Source organism: Ranitomeya variabilis, chromosome 1 (genome assembly GCF_051348905.1).
Source record: "Ranitomeya variabilis isolate aRanVar5 chromosome 1, aRanVar5.hap1, whole genome shotgun sequence".
Taxonomy (NCBI): Eukaryota; Metazoa; Chordata; class Amphibia; order Anura; family Dendrobatidae; genus Ranitomeya; species Ranitomeya variabilis.
This window is the reverse complement of record NC_135232.1, coordinates 957,817,291-957,836,516: the sequence shown is the minus strand read 5'-3', so window position 1 is coordinate 957,836,516 and position 19,226 is coordinate 957,817,291. Positions and strand designations below refer to the sequence as shown.

General features: G+C 42.7%; 1 protein-coding gene across 5 annotated transcripts in view; it reads left to right on the top strand.

The window, feature by feature from the left end:
* The window catches only part of TTC29 (tetratricopeptide repeat domain 29), a 349,015-nt gene that overhangs the window by 176,729 nt on the left and 153,060 nt on the right, over positions 1-19,226 (top strand). For all 5 annotated transcript variants that reach the window (XM_077279296.1, XM_077279292.1, XM_077279295.1 and 2 more), the window contains exon 8: positions 5,227-5,318. In XM_077279296.1, the coding sequence (XP_077135411.1) occupies positions 5,227-5,318 (92 nt within the window). The remainder of the gene's footprint in view (positions 1-5,226; positions 5,319-19,226) is intronic.

Genomic DNA, 19,226 nt, shown 5'->3' with positions numbered 1-19,226 from the left:
CACAGTTCTACTCATCGCCATTCATTAGAATGCATAATGCCTAAGTTTGTGCAAAGTGACATGCATAGTTTTCCAGAACATAAAACCTCAAAATTTCAGATTTAACAAAATAAACTTTCAATATAATCAGTGGAGCCGCAAAGTCAAAGAGAAGATTAAATTACTTGTTATCATCTGGGTTACTTACAGGTGATGGAGTAACTTATACAAAGAGTAGTGATACGCAGACACGTTGTGGCAAATAATAAATAATAATGGAGGAAACAATTTGGCTCCCCTCTAGTTTTATTTATGCCAAAAGTTATTAGGTAGTTGGAATGCAATTTAATATAATATAACTTATTACTAAAATGATTAGTATATGAATGAATGAGTACACTAGATAAACTTTACCCCATATAAGACACTTATGATGTCTTTGAAGCTTATGTAACTATATTTTGCTACACATATTTGTTATGTAGCTATAAACAGTTTAAATGACTTTCTGGTGTGTTCTTTGCCCCTTTGCAACCAGAGGCTGAGATTTTACACTGCAGTGATGCAGGTATATGCCTATTAAAGATAGTAACCAAGGCATCATGCCAAAAAATGGCCAAGTCAGAGTCATATCTAGGTTTTCCTGCATCCAGGTCAAAAATAAAAATTTTCTCCTCCTTGTATACATAGCGTAAGTAGTTTAATTAGTAGTCATGTTACTTCTCATTTTCGATTTGCGTCACATGCCAACTATCTTCTCTTCCTGATTCTCGCAATGTTCAGTGAAAAACTACTGCCCCTGCTTCATTGAGAGAAGCAGAAAAAGAAAACAACTGTCACATGTAGGCAAATATGAAATTCGTATATGAGTGGTCATACGAGGGGGCATTCATTAAAGATTTCCTCTGACCCACTTCTATTTATCACAGGACCCTGAAACTGCACAGGTGTAATAATGTCTCTATAGGTTCCGTGCCAATTTGCAACTCACAACTGATAACGGTCTTGATTTTACAGGTGCTGAAGTGGTGTAAGGTTTAGTAATGGACCCAGTGGTATACAGAGCAGTCATCAAGTTCCTTTAATTGAAAAGCCGCACACCAAAGTAGACGTTCGATAAGATGAAAGAGGTTTATGGTGATGATTCCCCATCATATGATGTATTCAAGAACTGGCATTGTCAATTCAAATGTGGCAGACTAGTATAAACAGCTCCAAATCCAGGGCGACCCCACTTTGCTATTGATGAACACACCATTCAGCAAGTATAGGTCTCCATTTTGGAAAATTGACACGTAACCATTCGCCACCTAGCCAAAAATGTCAAGATTAGTGTGGGGTCCATGGAAAAAATCATACAAGACCATCTTCACATGCATAAGGTATCCGTTCGCTGGGTTCCCTGGCTGCTTACACCTTTTCAGAAGCATGAATGAGTTGAATGCTCTCCTGCTCTATTGACGATGTGCCATGGAAACCAGGAGGCCTTTTTCAACAGACTGATCACACAGGATGAAAGCTGGGTCCATCACTTTGATCCTGAAACTAAAGTTCAGTCAGTGCAATGGAAGCATCATGACTCACTACCTCCAAAGAAGGCATGTGCCCAACCCTAGGCCGACAAGGTCATGCTCACAGTATTTTGGACCAGCACGGAGTAATATTGAAGGATTTCCTAGCAAAGGGTACCATGATCACTGGGGCATACCATGCTTCACTGCTGTGGAAATTTCAGGAGTCATCAAAACCAAGAGACGTGGCATGCTCACCAAAGTTGTCTGCATTCTGCAAGGCAGTGCACCAGTTCACAACTCACATGTTGCCCTAATGGAAGCATGCTCCATGTGGCTTTGAAATTCTACCACATCCCCCTTATTCAACCGACCTCGCACCATCAGACTTCAACTATGAAGTTATTTTTGAAGGGCAAGCATTTTCCAGATGATGAGACTCTGATTTCCGAAGTCACAATGTGGCTTTTGGAGCAACCTGTCGATTTCTACAAATGAGGTGTTTACAGTTGCATAAAGAAATGGGAGAAGTGTGTGTCCCTAGGTGGCACCTATATGAAGAAGGACTAATATCTGTGCCATGTTTCATTGCTCAGTCCCCAGAAAGTGGGTCACGGGAAATCTTTAATGATCGCCGAATCCTGACAGTGGTTATACTAAGGGCAGACATATCAGTGCAACCTATGCTGCACATGGGCCCAAGAAGTAAGGGTGCTCATTTCCACCTACAAAGCATGTGAAATTGTGCATTATGTTGAGCTATTGGATTTTAAAGGGCCAATATACTGTTCTTGCACAAGGGCCCTCTTCTGTCTTTGTCCGCCAGTGGATTATATTACACACTATTAGGATTTAGTATGCTCCTAAAATAAATAAAAATAGGCAGTAATCCTTAACTTGTTGGACAACAAAATATTTTGTTAACATAGCCATGATCAGAACTAATAACAATACTTCAATTCTTTACCAGAACCACCAACAGTATACAAATATAGCATCAGAAACATTATCAGTGCAGGAATATATTACCAGAAATACCATAAGTAAAGGAATAAATAACCAGAACCATTATCATCACAGGAATACATTACCAGAAGCATCATCAGTGCATGAATATAACACCAGAAACCCCTTCAGTTCATTAATACAGCTCCAGAACTCCCTTTAGTACATGAATACAGCACCAGAACACCCATCAGAACATGAATACAGCAATAGTACTACGATATTACAGAAATACAGCATACAGCATCACAACCAACAACAGTACAGGAATAGATCATCAGAACCACCATCAGTACATTAATACATCACCAAGCTTAGTACAGTGATCAATTGCAATGTTAGGTCAGCACAATATACATTTGTATCCTATGAACCTTCAACCCCTAGTATATTCTTAACAATGGTAAGGAGATGCTGGGAGTGGTGTTGTGAATTAGACTTTTTTTGCTCCCTCTAGTGGTTACTAGTGATATGACTCTGGGATTTCCTTCCCTCTGTCTGCACCCAGCTGGGTCGTTACTTCAGGGGTGTTGCTATATAAACCTCCTGGAACCTTAGTCCAGTGCCTGGCATCGGTGTTATCAGACACATTCTGTTTGCTGGTCCTGGTTCGTGTTAAATTAAGCTAAGTCTTGCTTCTTTGTTTTTTGGGTTATTTGTTTGCTATCATTTTTGTCCAGCTTGTACTAAATGTGATTCCTGACCTTGCTGGAAGCTCTAGGGGGCTGGTGTTCTCCCCCCGGGCCGTTAGACGGTTCGGGGGTTCTTGAATTTCCAGTGTGGATATTTTTGATAGGGTTTTTGCTGACCATATAAGTTATCTTTCTATATTCTGCTATTAGCTAGTGGGCCTCTCTTTGCTAAATTCCTAGCTCATTCTTATGTTTGTCTTTTCCTCTTACCTCACCGTTATTATTTGTGGGGGGCTTCTATCCAACTTTTTGGGGTATTTCCTCTGGAGGCAAGAAAGGTCTTTCTTTTCCCTTCTAGGGGTAGTTAGCTCTCCGGCTGGCGCAAGACGTCTAGGATCAACGTAGGAACGTTCCCCGGCTGCTGGTATTTGTGGTGCTAGGATTAGTTATATGGTCAGCCCAGTTACCACTGCCCTATGAGCTGGTTTTCTGTATTTACTGACTTAGCATTATTCCTGAGACCCTCTGCCATTGGGGTCATAACAGAGTGGTTAACCGCCATCATCAGTTGCGGACCATACAAGAACCACTGTTCTGATCAGTACCGATGGTCAAACCTGAGCAGTAAAGTTTGGGTTCTGTACTGAACACCTAGTGTTTGTGCACAGACCTGAACCAGGAAGTCCGTGTTACTGTTTGGGTTTGGCACCCAGAACATCGGGTGTTTCCTACGCTTTCCTCTGCATGACAGCACGTGAAACACTTTTGTGACGCAAAAATGACTTTTCCATATATGTAGAAAAACAATTCACTTTGTTAATGCAGCAACAAGACATATCTGTAAAAACATATGGAAACATGTCAATATTGTAAGAAACTAGCTAAGAAATCCTAAAACTGTATAACTTACAGAGAGAGCATTTATAAAAGTAGGAGATACAACTGTTATCAGGATTATGTCATTGGAACTGAGTTGGCATTTTTGATTGGTCATCCTAAGGTGATAGAATACTGAAGGCTCAATAGACTACATAGATGATGTAATAGACTTGCTATTAACAATGCAAAAATAAAGATGAAATAATGAAGACACAGTTTTTTTGTTTTTGTAAGCCTGCATGAAAGGTGTCATAAGTAATTACAATCTCCTCTAGATATTGAAAATTAGAGCCAGTCAGAAAATTTAAGCATCATATTCGTTTTCAGCCCCACAAAGTTAGTTAAGTTCAACTGTTTTCGCCTATGAACCAATTTGGCTGTAAACCAGTGTTTTCTGCAGGAAGCATCAAAATAATGTGTTTAACCCCATTAAAAAAATGTGCCCAAATTAAATTTCTATTTTAAAAATGAAAAAGGTAAAAAAAGAAAAGGATAATTACTCCCTGAATTCTTAAAAATTGTGCTCACTTTTACTTGACAAACAGGAAGCAGTGCTGCCAATAGTATTTAAAATCATTTTTGAATAAGTAAAGGGGTTTGTCCAGTACTGGACAACCCCAGCTTAATCCTTTCAACACAATATTTAAAATAAAAATAATCTATTCTCACTTCCTGAAGCGGTGCCGTTCCAGCGATGTAAGCGCCACTGTTTTCGGAGAGTGATGTGGAGTTGTGTCACATGCAGGCTGCAGCCCATCAATATTCCATCAGGGTGGCTTCAGCTGATCATTGGCCATTCATTGGTTGCAGCTGGCACGTGACACAACAAGGGACGTCACTCTCTGGAAATAGCTGCACTTATGCTGGAATGGCACCACTGTTTTTGTTTTATATGGGGTTTTGAAATTATTTAAGAAAAATAAAATAATTAGGTCTTGACAAATGTTGTTTATGTAATTTGCATAATTTAATACTAGCTATTTAATGTGTTCTTTACACAATATATTGATGTTAAAACAAAGCCACATCCAGAGTGAAGAGATGAATAGTCTTAGACCCAATCTTCCTTTTATCATGTACAGTAATTTTCCTTTCAGTAAAATCACAGATTTAACACATATGCTACCTCTATTTAAGTATTTTTATTTTATTTAAGACATTTTAGATGTATGCTGCTTTTTATATGTTGCAAACCTATTGTGTCTTTATTTTATCTACAGTCTCTCACCAGTTACATGGAGATTTCTAAAGAACTTGGAGATAATGTTGGGCTAGGAAAAGCATATGAAGCAATGGCAAAAGCTTTGGAGAGGTAAGTTAACACTCGAATGTCTTGCTGTCACTGCCAATTTATTCAACTGTGAATGACTGGAATTGCTAGAGATCTGTCACTTCCCATTTACTGGCTCTTTACGACTTAAGCACTGCCCTTCTTGAGTGACCCTTTCAGTCTAAATTATTTGAAACAAATACAGTTTAAAAGGGCAGAGTGAGACAGCATCAAAGTGTTTCCTGTCCTGTGCTCTTCCCTGTGCATTCTATTTCTACAGATTTCTGTTCTATAAATTTAAAAGACAGATGCATAGCGATTTTGGAGGTAAAATATAATGGGAGTGTTAACAATGGTTTCATATTATCATTTCTTCACGTTTATTTTTACAAAAAGACCTAAAGTTTATATTTATATTTGAATACCATTTTTCAGTTTTCCAATTCAAATTAGCTACCTGTTTAGTTGAGAAATTTTGTAAATATATTTTATTACTTATCTTCTTCCGCAACCTGTATTACAGTACAGAGCTGCGCTCACCATTCTGCAGGTTTCAGATTAGACTGTCAGCATTTTAGAATGTAGGTTTTATCCCATGCACTGTACAGTGATCTAAATGAGGGTAAACTCACTCTCTCACTGTATTGTAGATGACAGTGTATTATTGACAACCTTTTGACTGTTTTCTAAAGAAATTTGCTAAAGATATCAGTACAACAAAAGTAAATACGTACAAGCACAGAACAAGAAACTCTTTGATTCTGACCCATACTTTTGAACTGTTTGTTTCAAATAATTTAGACTAAAAGGGTCACAGACCATGGTGGATGTCTAGCCATTGATTGGCTGTGGCCATCGCATGTCCCTATGACTGGTTATGTTTACTGTGGTCAGATGTAGAGACCTGGCAGGAGAGTACACAATAACTATGTATTCAATAGCTCACTGAAGTATCATTTTCATTTAGTTTTTTAAACCAATCTGTAATCCAATCCAATTTTATAAAACAGTTTACATTTCAGACAAGCTTATTAAAGCAAAGCTTTTCCCAAAAACACAGTACATTTTAATCAATAGATCTTGGAATATAAAATGACTTCCACAATTGGATGTTGTGGATACATGGGGGGTCTGCGGGCGCCCCAGTCCGCTAACCGAAACCACCATGGACCAGGGATCGTCCGTGCCGTACCGTGGGTGCAACACTACTCAGACAACACAGGGTGAGGGTTAAACAGTGTGGCAATACTTTATTGCACCACAAAACAGGCAGATAACACATAGAACAGTCGCAGCACAGTACCCAAGACAATGCACATTGCAGAGTCTCACCCTTCCGCTGACTCGATGGGATAGTATCAGCTGTTACTTCAAATCTTCCAGGGCCAATTACCCCTCCTTTGGTATGCACACAGAGAGGTAACGAGAAGCATGGAAACATGACAGTCCATTCAGTTACAAGGGCAGTTGACCAAAGGGTCGCAACCTGGATTCATCTTCCAGGGCGGACTATCCCACCTGTGGCATGCACACAGAGAGGAGATAGCGACAAGCGTAGGAAGATGACAGTCCATTTAAATATAAGACCAGTTCACTGGAGGGTCATAACCTGGCTTTCTCCAAATGTATCCATGGATTCACGATCATCAATAGAGAAGATCTGTATTCTTCCAGCCGGGGCAGAGGTCCCCTAAACTGGCATCCTGTAGAATGATAAATCTTTGTTTTTGTTGATGGAGGCATGATGTCTTAGCCGCTGTCCTATCTCTGCTCCTTTGGATGTTTGGATGTTTTGACTGAAACTTTGGGTCTCTCTCTCACAGAGGTATATAACCTCTTTTTATGGTTAGTGAGTGTCCTTCAATCAGTATTTACAGGTAAAGGAGAAGAATGGAGATTTATTTGCATAGTTTTTCCTCCTCTTTTTTAAAAGTCAACAAACTAGCTGGCCTAGACAATGTGTAATTAGCATATCAGCAAATATCACTAGTCATCAAGGATAGGAGCACAATATCTGTCTTTTTGATCAACTAGAAAAAAACACATAAATTCAAAAGTCAGCATTTAGATAACAGTTTATTCTCCCTGGCTTGTTAAAAATAGACATCTAGTTGATTTAAGATACGATGCTGTGTCTCCACAAATGTGTTTAAAAACAATGTTCCTGTGCTGATATAATCTTATAAATGTGCCCCTGCTGTGTACTGTGTAATGGTTGTGTTTGGAACATGGTCTGATCATACCACAGCTCCTGGCCGGGGGCAAGCAAAAGAGAGTATACAGATAGGACAGCACAGGATCACAGCTGATTCATTCTGTGAGGTAAAATATGTTTCAAAATAGGCAGTGAAATGTTTTACCTCAAAGAAAGAGTCAGCTGTGATCCCATGCTGTAATGTCGGTATATACTACTCCCCTGCCCAGGAGCTGTGGTATGATCATACCATGTTCCTGTACAGTCAGACACATCCATTACACAGTACACAGCAGGGGCACATTTATAACATCTCATGTGACAGAGCCACTGACATAGTATTTGAAGGGAGATACGTGTTACTGCGCATACTGCGGTCAGTGATGTAAAGCCAGAGTGTTTTAGCCTCCTACACACTAAGTGCTGAGAGGGTTAATAGGAACCTATGTTATGGGCTGGTTTTAGTGGACCTCCATAGAGCGGGCGGAAGGGGGTCTAATGTATCTCCACCTGCAGAGTCCTGACAGGATCTGTGTGATGTCAAGGTCATGTGATCATCACATGGGTTGTTAACCCCTTCCCGACCAGTGACGCCACGTAGGCGTCATGAAAGTCGGTGCCAATCCGACCTGTAACGCCTATGTGGCGTCATGGAATGATCGCGTCCCTGCAGGCCGGGTGAAAGGGTTAACTCCAATTTCACCCTATCTGCAGGGACAGGGGGAGTGGTACTTTAGCCCAGGGGGGGTGGCTTCACCCCCTCGTGGCTACGATCGCTCTGATTGGCTGTTTCACTTTCAACAGCCAATCAGAGCGATTTGTAATATTTCACCTATGAAAACTGGTGAAATATTACAATCCAGCCATGGCCGATGCTGCAATAGCATCTGCCATGTCTGGAGACACCGATCTGCTCCCCCCCACCGCCACCGATCTCCTCCCCAGTCCTCCGTCCGGTGCTCCGCTCTCCTCCGTCGTCCTGTCCGCTCCCCCGTGCTCCTGTCCGCTCCCTCCGTGCTCCGATCCACCCCCCCTGTGCTCCGATCCACCCCCCCATGCTCCGATCTCCCCCCTCATACTTACCGAGCCTCCCGGTGTCCATCTATCTTCTCCATGGGTGCCGCCATCTTCCAAAATGGCAGATTCGTTCCAGGTACATTTTGATCACTGTGATGAAACCTATCACAGTGATGAAAATAAAAAAAATAGTAAATGAACCCCCCTTTATCACCCCCATAGGTAGGGACAGTAATAAAATAAAGAAAATATATTTTCTTTCATTTTTCAACTAGGGTTAGGGTTAGAACTAGGGTTAGGGTTAGAACTAGGGTTAGGGTTAGGGCTAGGGTTAGGGTTAGGGCTAGGGTTAGGGTTAGAGCTAGGGTTAAAATTAGGCTGTGCACACGGTGCGGATTTGGCTGCGGATCCGCAGCGGATTGGCCGCTGCGGATTCGTAGCAGTGTTCCATCAGGTTTACAGTACCATGTAAACCTATGGAAAACCAAATCCGCTGTGCCCATGGTGCGGAAAATACTGCGCAGAAACGCTGCGTTGTATTTTCCGCAGCATGTCAATTCTTTGTGCGGATTCCGCAGCGTTTTACACCTGTTCCAAAATAAGAATCCGCAGGTGAATTCCGCACAAAAAACCACTGGAAATCCGCGGTAAACCCGCAGGTAAAATGCAGTGCCTTTTACCTGCGGATTTTTCAAAAATGGTGCGGAAAAATCTCACACGAATCCGCAACGTGGGCACATAGCCTTATGGTTAGGGTTGGAATTAGTTAGGGTTGGAATTAGGGCTAGGGTTGGAAATAGGGTTAAGATTAGGCTTGTGGTTAGGGTTAGGGGTGTGTTGGGGTTAAAGTTGTGGTTAGGGTTAGGATTAGGGATAGGGTTGGGATTAGGGTTGGGGGTGTGTTGGGGTTAGTGTTGTGGTTAGGGGTGTGTTGGGGTTAGGGTTGTGGTTAGGGTTATGGCTAGAGTTGGGATTAGGGTTAAGGGTGTGTTGGGGTTAGAATTGAGGGGTTTCCACTGTTTAGGCACATCAGGGGTCTCCAAACGCAACATGGCGCCACCATTGATTCCAGCCAATCTTGCGTTCAAAAAGTCAAATGATGCTCCCTCCCTTCCGAGCCCTGACGTGCGCCCAAACAGTGGTTCCCCCCCACATATGACGTATCACCGTTCTCAGGACAAACTGGGCAACAACTATTGGGGTCCAATTTCTCCTGTTACCCTTGTGAAAATAAAAAATTGCTTGCTAAAACATCATTTTTGAGGAAAGAAAAATTATTTTTTATTTTCACGGCTCTGCGTTGTAAACTTCTGTGAAGCACTTGGGGGTTCAAAGTGCTCACCACATATCTAGATACGTTCCTTGGGGGGTCTAGTTTCCAAAATGGGGTCACTTATGGGGGGTTTCTACTGTTTAGGCACATCAGGGGCTCCGCAAACACAACTTGACGCCGGCAGACCATTCCATCAAAGTCTGCATTTCAAAAGTCACTACTTCCCTTCTGAGCTCCGACGTGTGCCCAAACAGTGGTTTACCCCCACATATGGGGTATCAGTGTACTCAGCACAAACTGGGCAACAACTATTGGGGTCCAATTTCTCCTGTTACCCATGTGAAAATAAAAAATTGCTTGCTAAAACATCATTTTTGAGGAAAGAAAAATTATTTTTTATTTTCACGGCTCTGCGTTGTAAACTTCTGTGAAGCACTTGGGGGTTCAAAGTGCTCACCACATATCTAGATAAGTTTCTTGGGGGGTCTAGTTTCCAAAATGGGGTCACTTATGGGGGGTTTCTACTGTTTAGGCACATCAGGGGCTCCGCAAACGCAACTTGACGCCGGCAGACCATTCCATCAAAGTCTGCATTTCAAAAGTCACTACTTCCCTTCCGAGCTCCGACGTGTGCCCAAACAGTGGTTCCCCCCCACATATGGGGTATCACCGTACTCAGGACAAACTGTGCAACAACTATTGGGGTCCAATTTCTCCTGTTACCCTTGTGAAAATAAAAAATTGCTTGCTAAAACATCATTTTTGAGGAAAGGAAAATGATTTTTTATTTTCACGGCTCTGCGTTGTAAACTTCTGTGAAGCACTTGGGGGTTCAAAGTGCTCACCACATATCTAGATAAGTTCCTTGGGAGGTCTAGTTTCCAAAATGGGGTCACTTATGGGTGGTTTCTACTGTTTAGGCACATCAGGGGCTCCGCAAATGCAACGTGACGCCGGCAAACCATTCCATCAGTCTGCATTTCAAAAGTCACTACTTCCCTTCCGAACTCCGACGTGTGCCCAAACAGTGGTTTACCCCCCACATTTGGGTATCAGTGTACTCAGGACAAACTGGGCAACAGCTATTGGGGTCCAATTTCTCCTGTTACCCTTGTGAAAATAAAAAATTGCTTGCTAAAACACCAATTTTGAGGAAAGAAAAATGATTTTTTATTTTCATGGCTCTGCGTGGTAAACTTCTGTGAAGCACTTGGGGGTTCAAAGTGCTCACCACATATCTAGATAAGTTCCTTTGGGGGTCTAGTTTCCAAAATGGGGTCACTTATGGGGGGTTTCTACTGTTTAGGCACATCAGGGGCTCCACAAACGCAACGTGACTCCCGCAGACCATTCCATCAAAGTCTGCATTCCAAAACGTTACTACTTCCCTTCTGAGCCCCGACGTGTGCCCAAACAGTGGTTCCCCCCCACATATGGGGTATCAGCGTACTCAGGACAAACTGGACAACAATTTCTCCTGTTACTCTTGTGAAAATAAAAAAATTGCGGGCTAAAAAATAATTTTTGAGGAAAGAAAAATATTTTTTTATTTTCACGGCTCTACGTTATAAACTTCTGTGAAACACTTGGGGGTTTAAAGTGGTCACCGCACATCTAGATTAGTTCCATGGGAGGTCTAGTTTCCAAAATGGGGTCACATGTGGGGGAGCTCCAATGTTTAGGCACACAGAGGCTCTCCAAACGCGACATGGTGTCTGCTAACGATTGGAGCTAATTTTTCATTCAAAAAGTCAAATGGCGCTCCTTCCCTTCCGAGCCCTGCCGTGTGCCCAAACAGTGGTTTAGCTCCACATGTGAGGTATCAGTGTACTCAGGAGAAATTGCCCAATAAATTTTAGGATTTTTACGGATCAATTTGTGAAGCACCTGGGGGTTCAAAGTGCTCACTATGCATCTAGATAAGTTCCTTGGGGGGGGGGTCTTGTTTCCAAAATGGGGTCACATGTGGGGGAGCTCCAATGTTTAGGCACACAGGGGCTCTCCAAACGCGACATGGTGTCCGCTAACGATTGGAGCTACTTTTTCATTCAAAAGTCAAATGGCGCTCCTTCCCTTCCGAGCCTTCTCTTGTGCACAAACAGTGGTTTGTGACCACATATAAGGTATCGGTGTACTCAGGAGAAATTGCCCAACACATTTTAGGATCCATTTTATCCTGTTGCCCATGTGAAAATGAAAAAATTGAGGCTAAAAGAATTTTTTTGTGAAAAAAAAGGACTTTTTCATTTTTACGGATCAATTTGTGAAGCACCTGGGGGTTCAAAGTGCTCACTATGCATCTAGATAAGTTCCTTGGTGGGTCTAGTTTCCAAAATGGGGTCACTTGTGGGGGAGCTCCAATGTTTAGGCACACAGGGGCTTTTCAAATGCGACATGGTGTCCGCTAAAGATTGGAACCAATTTTTCATTGAAAAAGTCAAATGGCGCTCCTTCCCTTCCGAGCCCTGTCGTGCGCCCAAACAGTGGTTCCCTCCCACATATGGGGTATCGGCGTACTCATGACAAATTGTACAATAACTTTTGGGGTCCAGTTTCTCTTTTTACCTTTGGGAAAATAAAAAAATTTTTGCTAAAAGATCATTTTTGTGATTAAAAAGTTAAATGTTAATTTTTTCCTTCCATGTTTCTTCTGCTGCTGTGAAGCACCTGAAGGGTTAATAAACTTCTTGAATGTGGTTTTGAGTACCTTGAGGGGTGAAGTTTTTAGAATGGTGTCACTTTTCGGTATTTTCAGCCATATAGACCCCTCAAATTGACTTCAAATGTGAGGTGGTCCCTAAAAAAAATGGTTTTGTAAATTTCGTTGTAAAAATGAGAAATCGCTGGTCAAATTTTAACCCTTATAACTTCCTAGCAAAAAAAAATTTTGTTTCTGAAATTGTGCTGATGTAAAGTAGACATGTGGGTAATGTTATTTATTAACTATTTTGTGTCACATACCTCTCTCGTTTATCAGAATCAAAATAAGACGAGCCATACAGAAAATGACCCCGGGGGATGATGTCGAAGCCTTTTTGACTGTGTTTGAGCGGATAGCGGAGTGAGAGGCTACCGCCAGAGCAGTGGGCAGAGATGCTGGCCCCCTATTTGACTCGTGAACCCCAAACGGCTTATTACGACCTAGCCCTCCGGGATGCCAAATAGTATAGCAAATTAAAAAATGAAATTCTGGCACTCCTGGCAGTGACAATGTCTGTAAGAGCTCAGTGAGCCCATCGCTGGGCATATGCTGGCGACAAACCCCCAAGCTCCCAGATGTTTGATCTGTCGCACCTGGTTCAAAAGTGGCTGCAGCCAGAGACTTCCACTCCAGCCCAAATGGTTGAGCGTTTGATGATGGACAGGTTCGTCTACTCCCTCCCCAGGCCAATACAGATTGCCCAGGGCGACCCCCAGAATTCAGACGACTTGGTCGGCCTGGTTGAGAGGTACCAGGTTGTGGAGAAATCCCTGTTGGACTCGGGAAGTCGGGTGACCCTAATCAATGCTACACTTCCCCACCATTTAATCCCTAACAAGTTTGTGGGTGTCCGCTGCATACACGGAAACACCAAGGACTATCTTGTCGCCGGCATAACCATGGGAACAGACTGCGGTGATAGAGCCCATGAGGTTGGGGTAGTAAAGTACTTAATCCACCCTGTCATAATGCGGTGGGATTTTGCTCTGTTTTGGAACTTGTGGCAAAAGGGGCTGTACAGAGTGTCCCAGTCAAAAGCCAGGCCCCTCTGAAGGCGATTCCTTAAAAATCAGAAGTGAAAATGTTTCCCCTATGCGTCATCGCTGGAGAGGAGGACGAGATGGTAACAATGGAGCCCAGGTTCCCTGACTCAGAGGTGCATGAAGAGAACTTTGGGACTGCTCAACTTTGGGACCTTACATTGAAGGGGGCATTTGAGAATGTGACTGTATGCAATGGGCTTGCTCAAGAGCCGAGGGCAGACACCAAGTTCCCTCATTTTGCAGTACATGGCTAGTTATTGTATCGGGTGACCAACCTGAGGGGAGGAGAGATAGTAGATAAGTTGTTAGTTCCAGGATTCTGAGGGTGGAGGGTTTAGGACATGGCCCATTCACATGTTTTGAATGGACATCTGGGGGTGGAGTAAACTCAGGAGAGAGTGTTACAGAGGTTCTATTGGCCGGGTGTTACCGAGAGGTCCGGAAATATTGTAGGTCCTGCCCCACCTGTCAGATAGCTGTTCCTACCTCTCACTTCCAAAGCCCCCTAGTGCCCTTACCTGTGATAGAAATCCCCTTTGAGAGGATTGCTGTGGACCTGGTAGGTCCCCTTGTTAAATCGGCACACAGCCAACAGTACATCTTAGTGGTCATGGATTATGTGACCCGATACCCGGAAGCAGTGCCACTGAGGAATGCCTCCACTAAGAGTATAGCCCTGGAGCTTGTCCATATCTTTGCCAGGACCAGTTTGCCCAAAGAGATTTTGACGGACCAGGGGAGCAAATTGATGCAGGAGCTGTGTAGAGTCCTCCAAATTGCCCAGCTGCGATCTTCCATTTACAATCCACAGACCAATGGGCTGGTGGAGTGCTTCAACAAGACCTTGAAGGTCATGCTCAAGAGGGTCGTTGAGAAGAAAGATCAGGACTAGGACCTTCTGCTCCCTTTCTTGCTCTTTTCTGTCGGAGAAGTCCCACAGTGCTCCACTGGCTTCTCACCTTTCGAGCTCGTGTGCGGCCGACATCCACAAGGGCTACTAGACATCTCCAAGGAAACTTGGTAAGCCAAGGTCACACCGCACCGAAGTGTCATTGAGCATGTCGCCCACCTGCAAGAAAGGATGGCACACATAATGCTTATTGTAAGGGAATATCTTCTCCAGGCAGAAGAGACCCAAGCAAGGGTATACAAACGATCAGTGAGGCTAAAGCAATTCCAGCCTGGGGACCTCATGCTAGTATTTATCCCTGCGGTGGAGAGCAAATTCTTGGCAAAGTGGCAAGGCCCATATGAAATAGTGGAAAAACTTGAGGTTGTGAATTACAAGATACAAAAGCTCAGTCGCAGGAAGCCACACAAGGTATTCCATGTTAACCTTCACAAACCTTGGCGGGACCATGAACCGCTGGAAGCTCCATGCCTGGAGGCCCGTCCCAAAACCAAGATCGAGGAGGTCATGTACCGAATCCCAATGGCGAATGGCAGTTTTGTAATGACTACCGCAAGCTTATTGAGGTGTCCCATTTTGACACCACGTACCCTATGCCCCACGTGGATGAACTAATTGAGCGACTGGGACCCACAAGGTACATCACAACCCTCGACCTGATGAAGGGGTACTGGCAGATCCCCATGTCCCAGAGCGCCAAAGTGAAGACAGACTTCTGGACGTCGAATGGGTGTTTTCGGTATACCAGGATGCCCTTTGGACTGCAGGGGGCCCCAGCTACCTTCCAGAGGGTGATGGATCGAACCTTGGCTCCACATAAGAAATGCTACTTGGATGACATTGTCATTTTTACCCCTGACTGAAGTTCGCACCTGCCCAAGGCACAGGTGATCCTCGATGCATTGAGGAAAGCGGGATTTACCATAAATCCAAATAAGTATACCATACCATATAGGGAAGGAGGAGCCCAGGTGCTTAGGCTACATCATTGGGAGAGGCAAGATCAAGCCCCAGTTGAATAAGATAGAGACAATTCAGAAGTTGCTGCAAATGTTATCCAAGAAAGTGAGGGCGTTTCTTGAGATTGTGGAGTATTGCCGGCATTTTATTCCGAACTTTGCCATAATTGCCGCACCGTTAACAGATCTCGTTCTGGGCACCAAGTCAGCGATGGTGAAATGGACTCCTGACAGAGATGGCATTTCAAGAACTCAAGCAGGCGCTGTGCAAGCTCCCGGTTCTGATTGCATCAGACTTTAGCAAGGAATTTGTGGTCCAGACTGATGCTTCAGAGGCTGTGTTGGGAGCTGTGCTGTCACAGGAAATAAATGGTGAAGAGCATCCCATCCTATACCTGAGCCGGAAACTCTCTTCTTGCGAGAAGAACTACGCCATAGTTAAGAAAGAGTGCTTGGCTATAAAATGGACCTTAGACACCCTGAAGCATTACCTTCTAGGCCGTAGGTTTAAGTTAGTGTCAGACCATGCCCCTATCCGATGGATGAGAGAGAAGGTTGAGAACACCAGGTTGACTAGATTGCTCTTAGCCCTTCAGGACTTCACTTTCCACGTAGAGCATAGGCCAGGGAGTTTACATGGTAATGCAGATGCTCTCTCCCCAATTCCCTGTTTGATATCTGAAGTTGCCAAAACCCCGGGCTTTGGGCAGAGGGGGGGAATATGTGACAGAGTCACTGGCATAGTATGTGAAGAGAGATATGTGTCACTGCGCATACTGCGGTCAGTGATGTAAAACCAGAGTATTCTTGCCTCCAGCACCCTAAGTGCTGAGAGAGTTAATAGAAACCTATGTTATAGGCTGGTTTTAGTGGACCTCCATAGAGCAGGCGGGTGTGGGTCTAACGTATCTCCACCTGCAGAGTCCTGACAGGACTAGTGTGATGTCAAGGTCATGTGATCATTACATGGGTTGTTAAATACCTAGCCATAAGAGTCAGTGGTGTTCTTGTCTTGGGAGAGCAGGATGCCTAGATAGCTTCCGGAGGAGCTAAGGACTGTGCGGATTAACTGCAGGTTGGAACCTGCAGAGAAAGGACTCTGTGATACTTTATTTGTTTTGTTGCCCAATGTCAGAAAGGGGTTAAAGTATATCCAATTACAGCTATATGCTTGTTTTACACTTTATTACTTGCATCATTCATACTTTCTCTTGTTGGTCAATTATATTAACGCATAGTAAAAAAAAATCATAAACTGATTACAAAGACATATTTGTTCCACTCCAAAGCATTTCAATCTAAGGTTCTTATTTACTACATGATGTGACGTTTTTTGTTTTTTTTTACAGATTGTCAACCTGTTTAAATGAGCTTTGAGTTATTATAGTTCTGTTAGTATACACATTCCTTGAATTGGTGCCAAGGCTGCTGTACTAACAAACACAACGTAGATTATCCTTACCTTTTCTTATGATGTATATTTATAGCGAATAGAACCAGCAATGTGGCACTGGTGGGTACAAGTATCAGGACCTCAGTAGATATGGTTCAAAGAAAGGCAGCACTGTTATCTTAGAAAAAAAATGACGATGCATTTACTAATCGATGACTTACAGCAGCAACATACAAACAACAGAATAATATAGCAGCGCACTGTAAGCGCTAGCATGTATGCAAACATTGAATATATGAAATTTGAACTCCATTACTGCTAGATAGGATATACTTATAAAAATTTCTTTGATAGGAATCTAAACCTAAAATTTATCAAACATGCCTCTCCCTGGCTAAAAGCCTACAAATTTAAAGGGTAGGTAAGATCCAGCATTAAAATTAAAAACAGCCTTAGGTTGATAGGAGGAGTGCACAGTCAGAAAACTAGACAGTCAAAAATTCCAATAGTATTTTACTAAAAGCCAATTCATTGTTCACACTTGCTTTATTCTGTTAGGAGGTGCTGGTCAGTTTTTTTTTGTAGTATGCTATTAGAGATGAGTAGATCTTGTGAAATTCAAGTTTGCTGGCTTTGCCAAAAATTTGGTTTGCGGGAAATTAAAAATGAAAAATCACCTAATTATCTGTATCCAAAATACTTCAGCCTATCTGTCTATGGTAAAATGGATAGTAACCTTAGGAAACCATCAGAATATTTGACAGCCTTCTGTATTTATCAGATATTTTAAGATATCTAAAAATGATCCATTTTGGGGGTTGTTGATGCGTGCTGTTGTTTATAGACATATAAAAACTGTTGGAGGAAAATAGGGCAATAGGGTTTTCTCCGAGATTAAGCGGTCAATGCAAGGTAAAAGCACACACCAGACGTAGCTTAAGACAAGCATTGGAGAGATTCGCTGCCGCAGATCCACAGAACCACAAGGGATCGGCCGTTGAGAATACAATGTAGGAGAACGTGGTCAAATTCTGCGCTGCTAAATTATGTAGTCCAAAGGTATTATTAAAAGTGGTCTTTATTCAACGCATTTCTGAGTTTCAAAGAACTCCTTCATCAGGAAATACCACATAAGAATCTTGTGTGGTATTTCCTGATGAAGTATAAAAAGCTTTGCACTTTGCTAAATGAAGAAGCAAAAACATCCCATACTGATGTGCCATTATGTGCTTAACCACACTGCCCATTACCCCAAATGGGATAATTTTGTACAGAGGTCTCTCTCTGTTGGGTTTCTATCTATTTTTGTGATATTTATAGACTGGCTAAGCTTGATTCACTGCTAACAGTTATTCTGACTAGAGGCCCCATCTGCATGTTATGAAGCATGTTTTCTATTGTATGGTATGGAGGACAGTTTATGAACTCAGCTTCTATTTCATAATCATGTATTATGATTAATTACACTATCATTGTATGTAGTGTACAAATTATTCATGTGCCGTATTGATTTGTAACCACACTGCCCTATTCTGTTTTTTAATGAATGTTTAAGGTTTTTTTGTGGGATTCTCTGTTGTTGTGGTTGTTTGTTTACTAATGTAATAAAGATTGAACTGAAATCTGATATAACGTGATAGACACTGTTTATTGTTTACTTGGTGATAATAGTTTGGATATGGGACAATCAGGTCACCTGGCCACATATCTTCATGGCCTGTCAGCTTCCTAAGCTTGCCGCTACCTCCTATCTGTGGGTGCCCCCCAAAAGTGCCACTGGTTGAAGTAGTTGGCAGTGGAAACCCCGAAGTCACAGATGTTCTAATTCCTGTCGAGCCAGCGGAAGGGTGAGACTCTATCATTTGCACCATCTTATGTACTTGTTGGGACTGCACTACATGTTATCGACTGTTGGTAATCCAATACATTATTACCGTAGTATGTTACACTCACCCTATGTTGTCAAAGTAGTATTATGCTCACAGGAAAGGAGTACAAGTGTTAAGTGAAATGAGCACTGGTCCATGTGGTCTTTCTAAAGACAGCCAGGCCAGCAGACGACAGCACCCACTGGCTTTTGTGTCTCTACAGTATCACTTTTAGAGGCTACATCATCCTGCTATAATTGAGATGAGTGATGGGATATGTAGTCCATTTTCTCCAATGTGCGTGCCAGAGGAAACAATCGTCCCAATATGACTGGCGTTTAGTACTAGTACTGCTGGGACAGTTGCTGCTAGCACTCCTGGAGGTATTGGAACTCCTGCCAGTGGCAGCCACATTCTTATCCATGTTGTTAATTTTTTTTGTGTCACCCTGCCTGTGCCATGACTGGGTTTAGCATACATTTTTGACGACAGTATAACATTTAATTTGTATATAAACTGGGTTAACAAACAAACAACTTTTGTTTTAAAATGTTCCTACCCTTCACAAAAAAAAAGGCTAACTCCACATAAA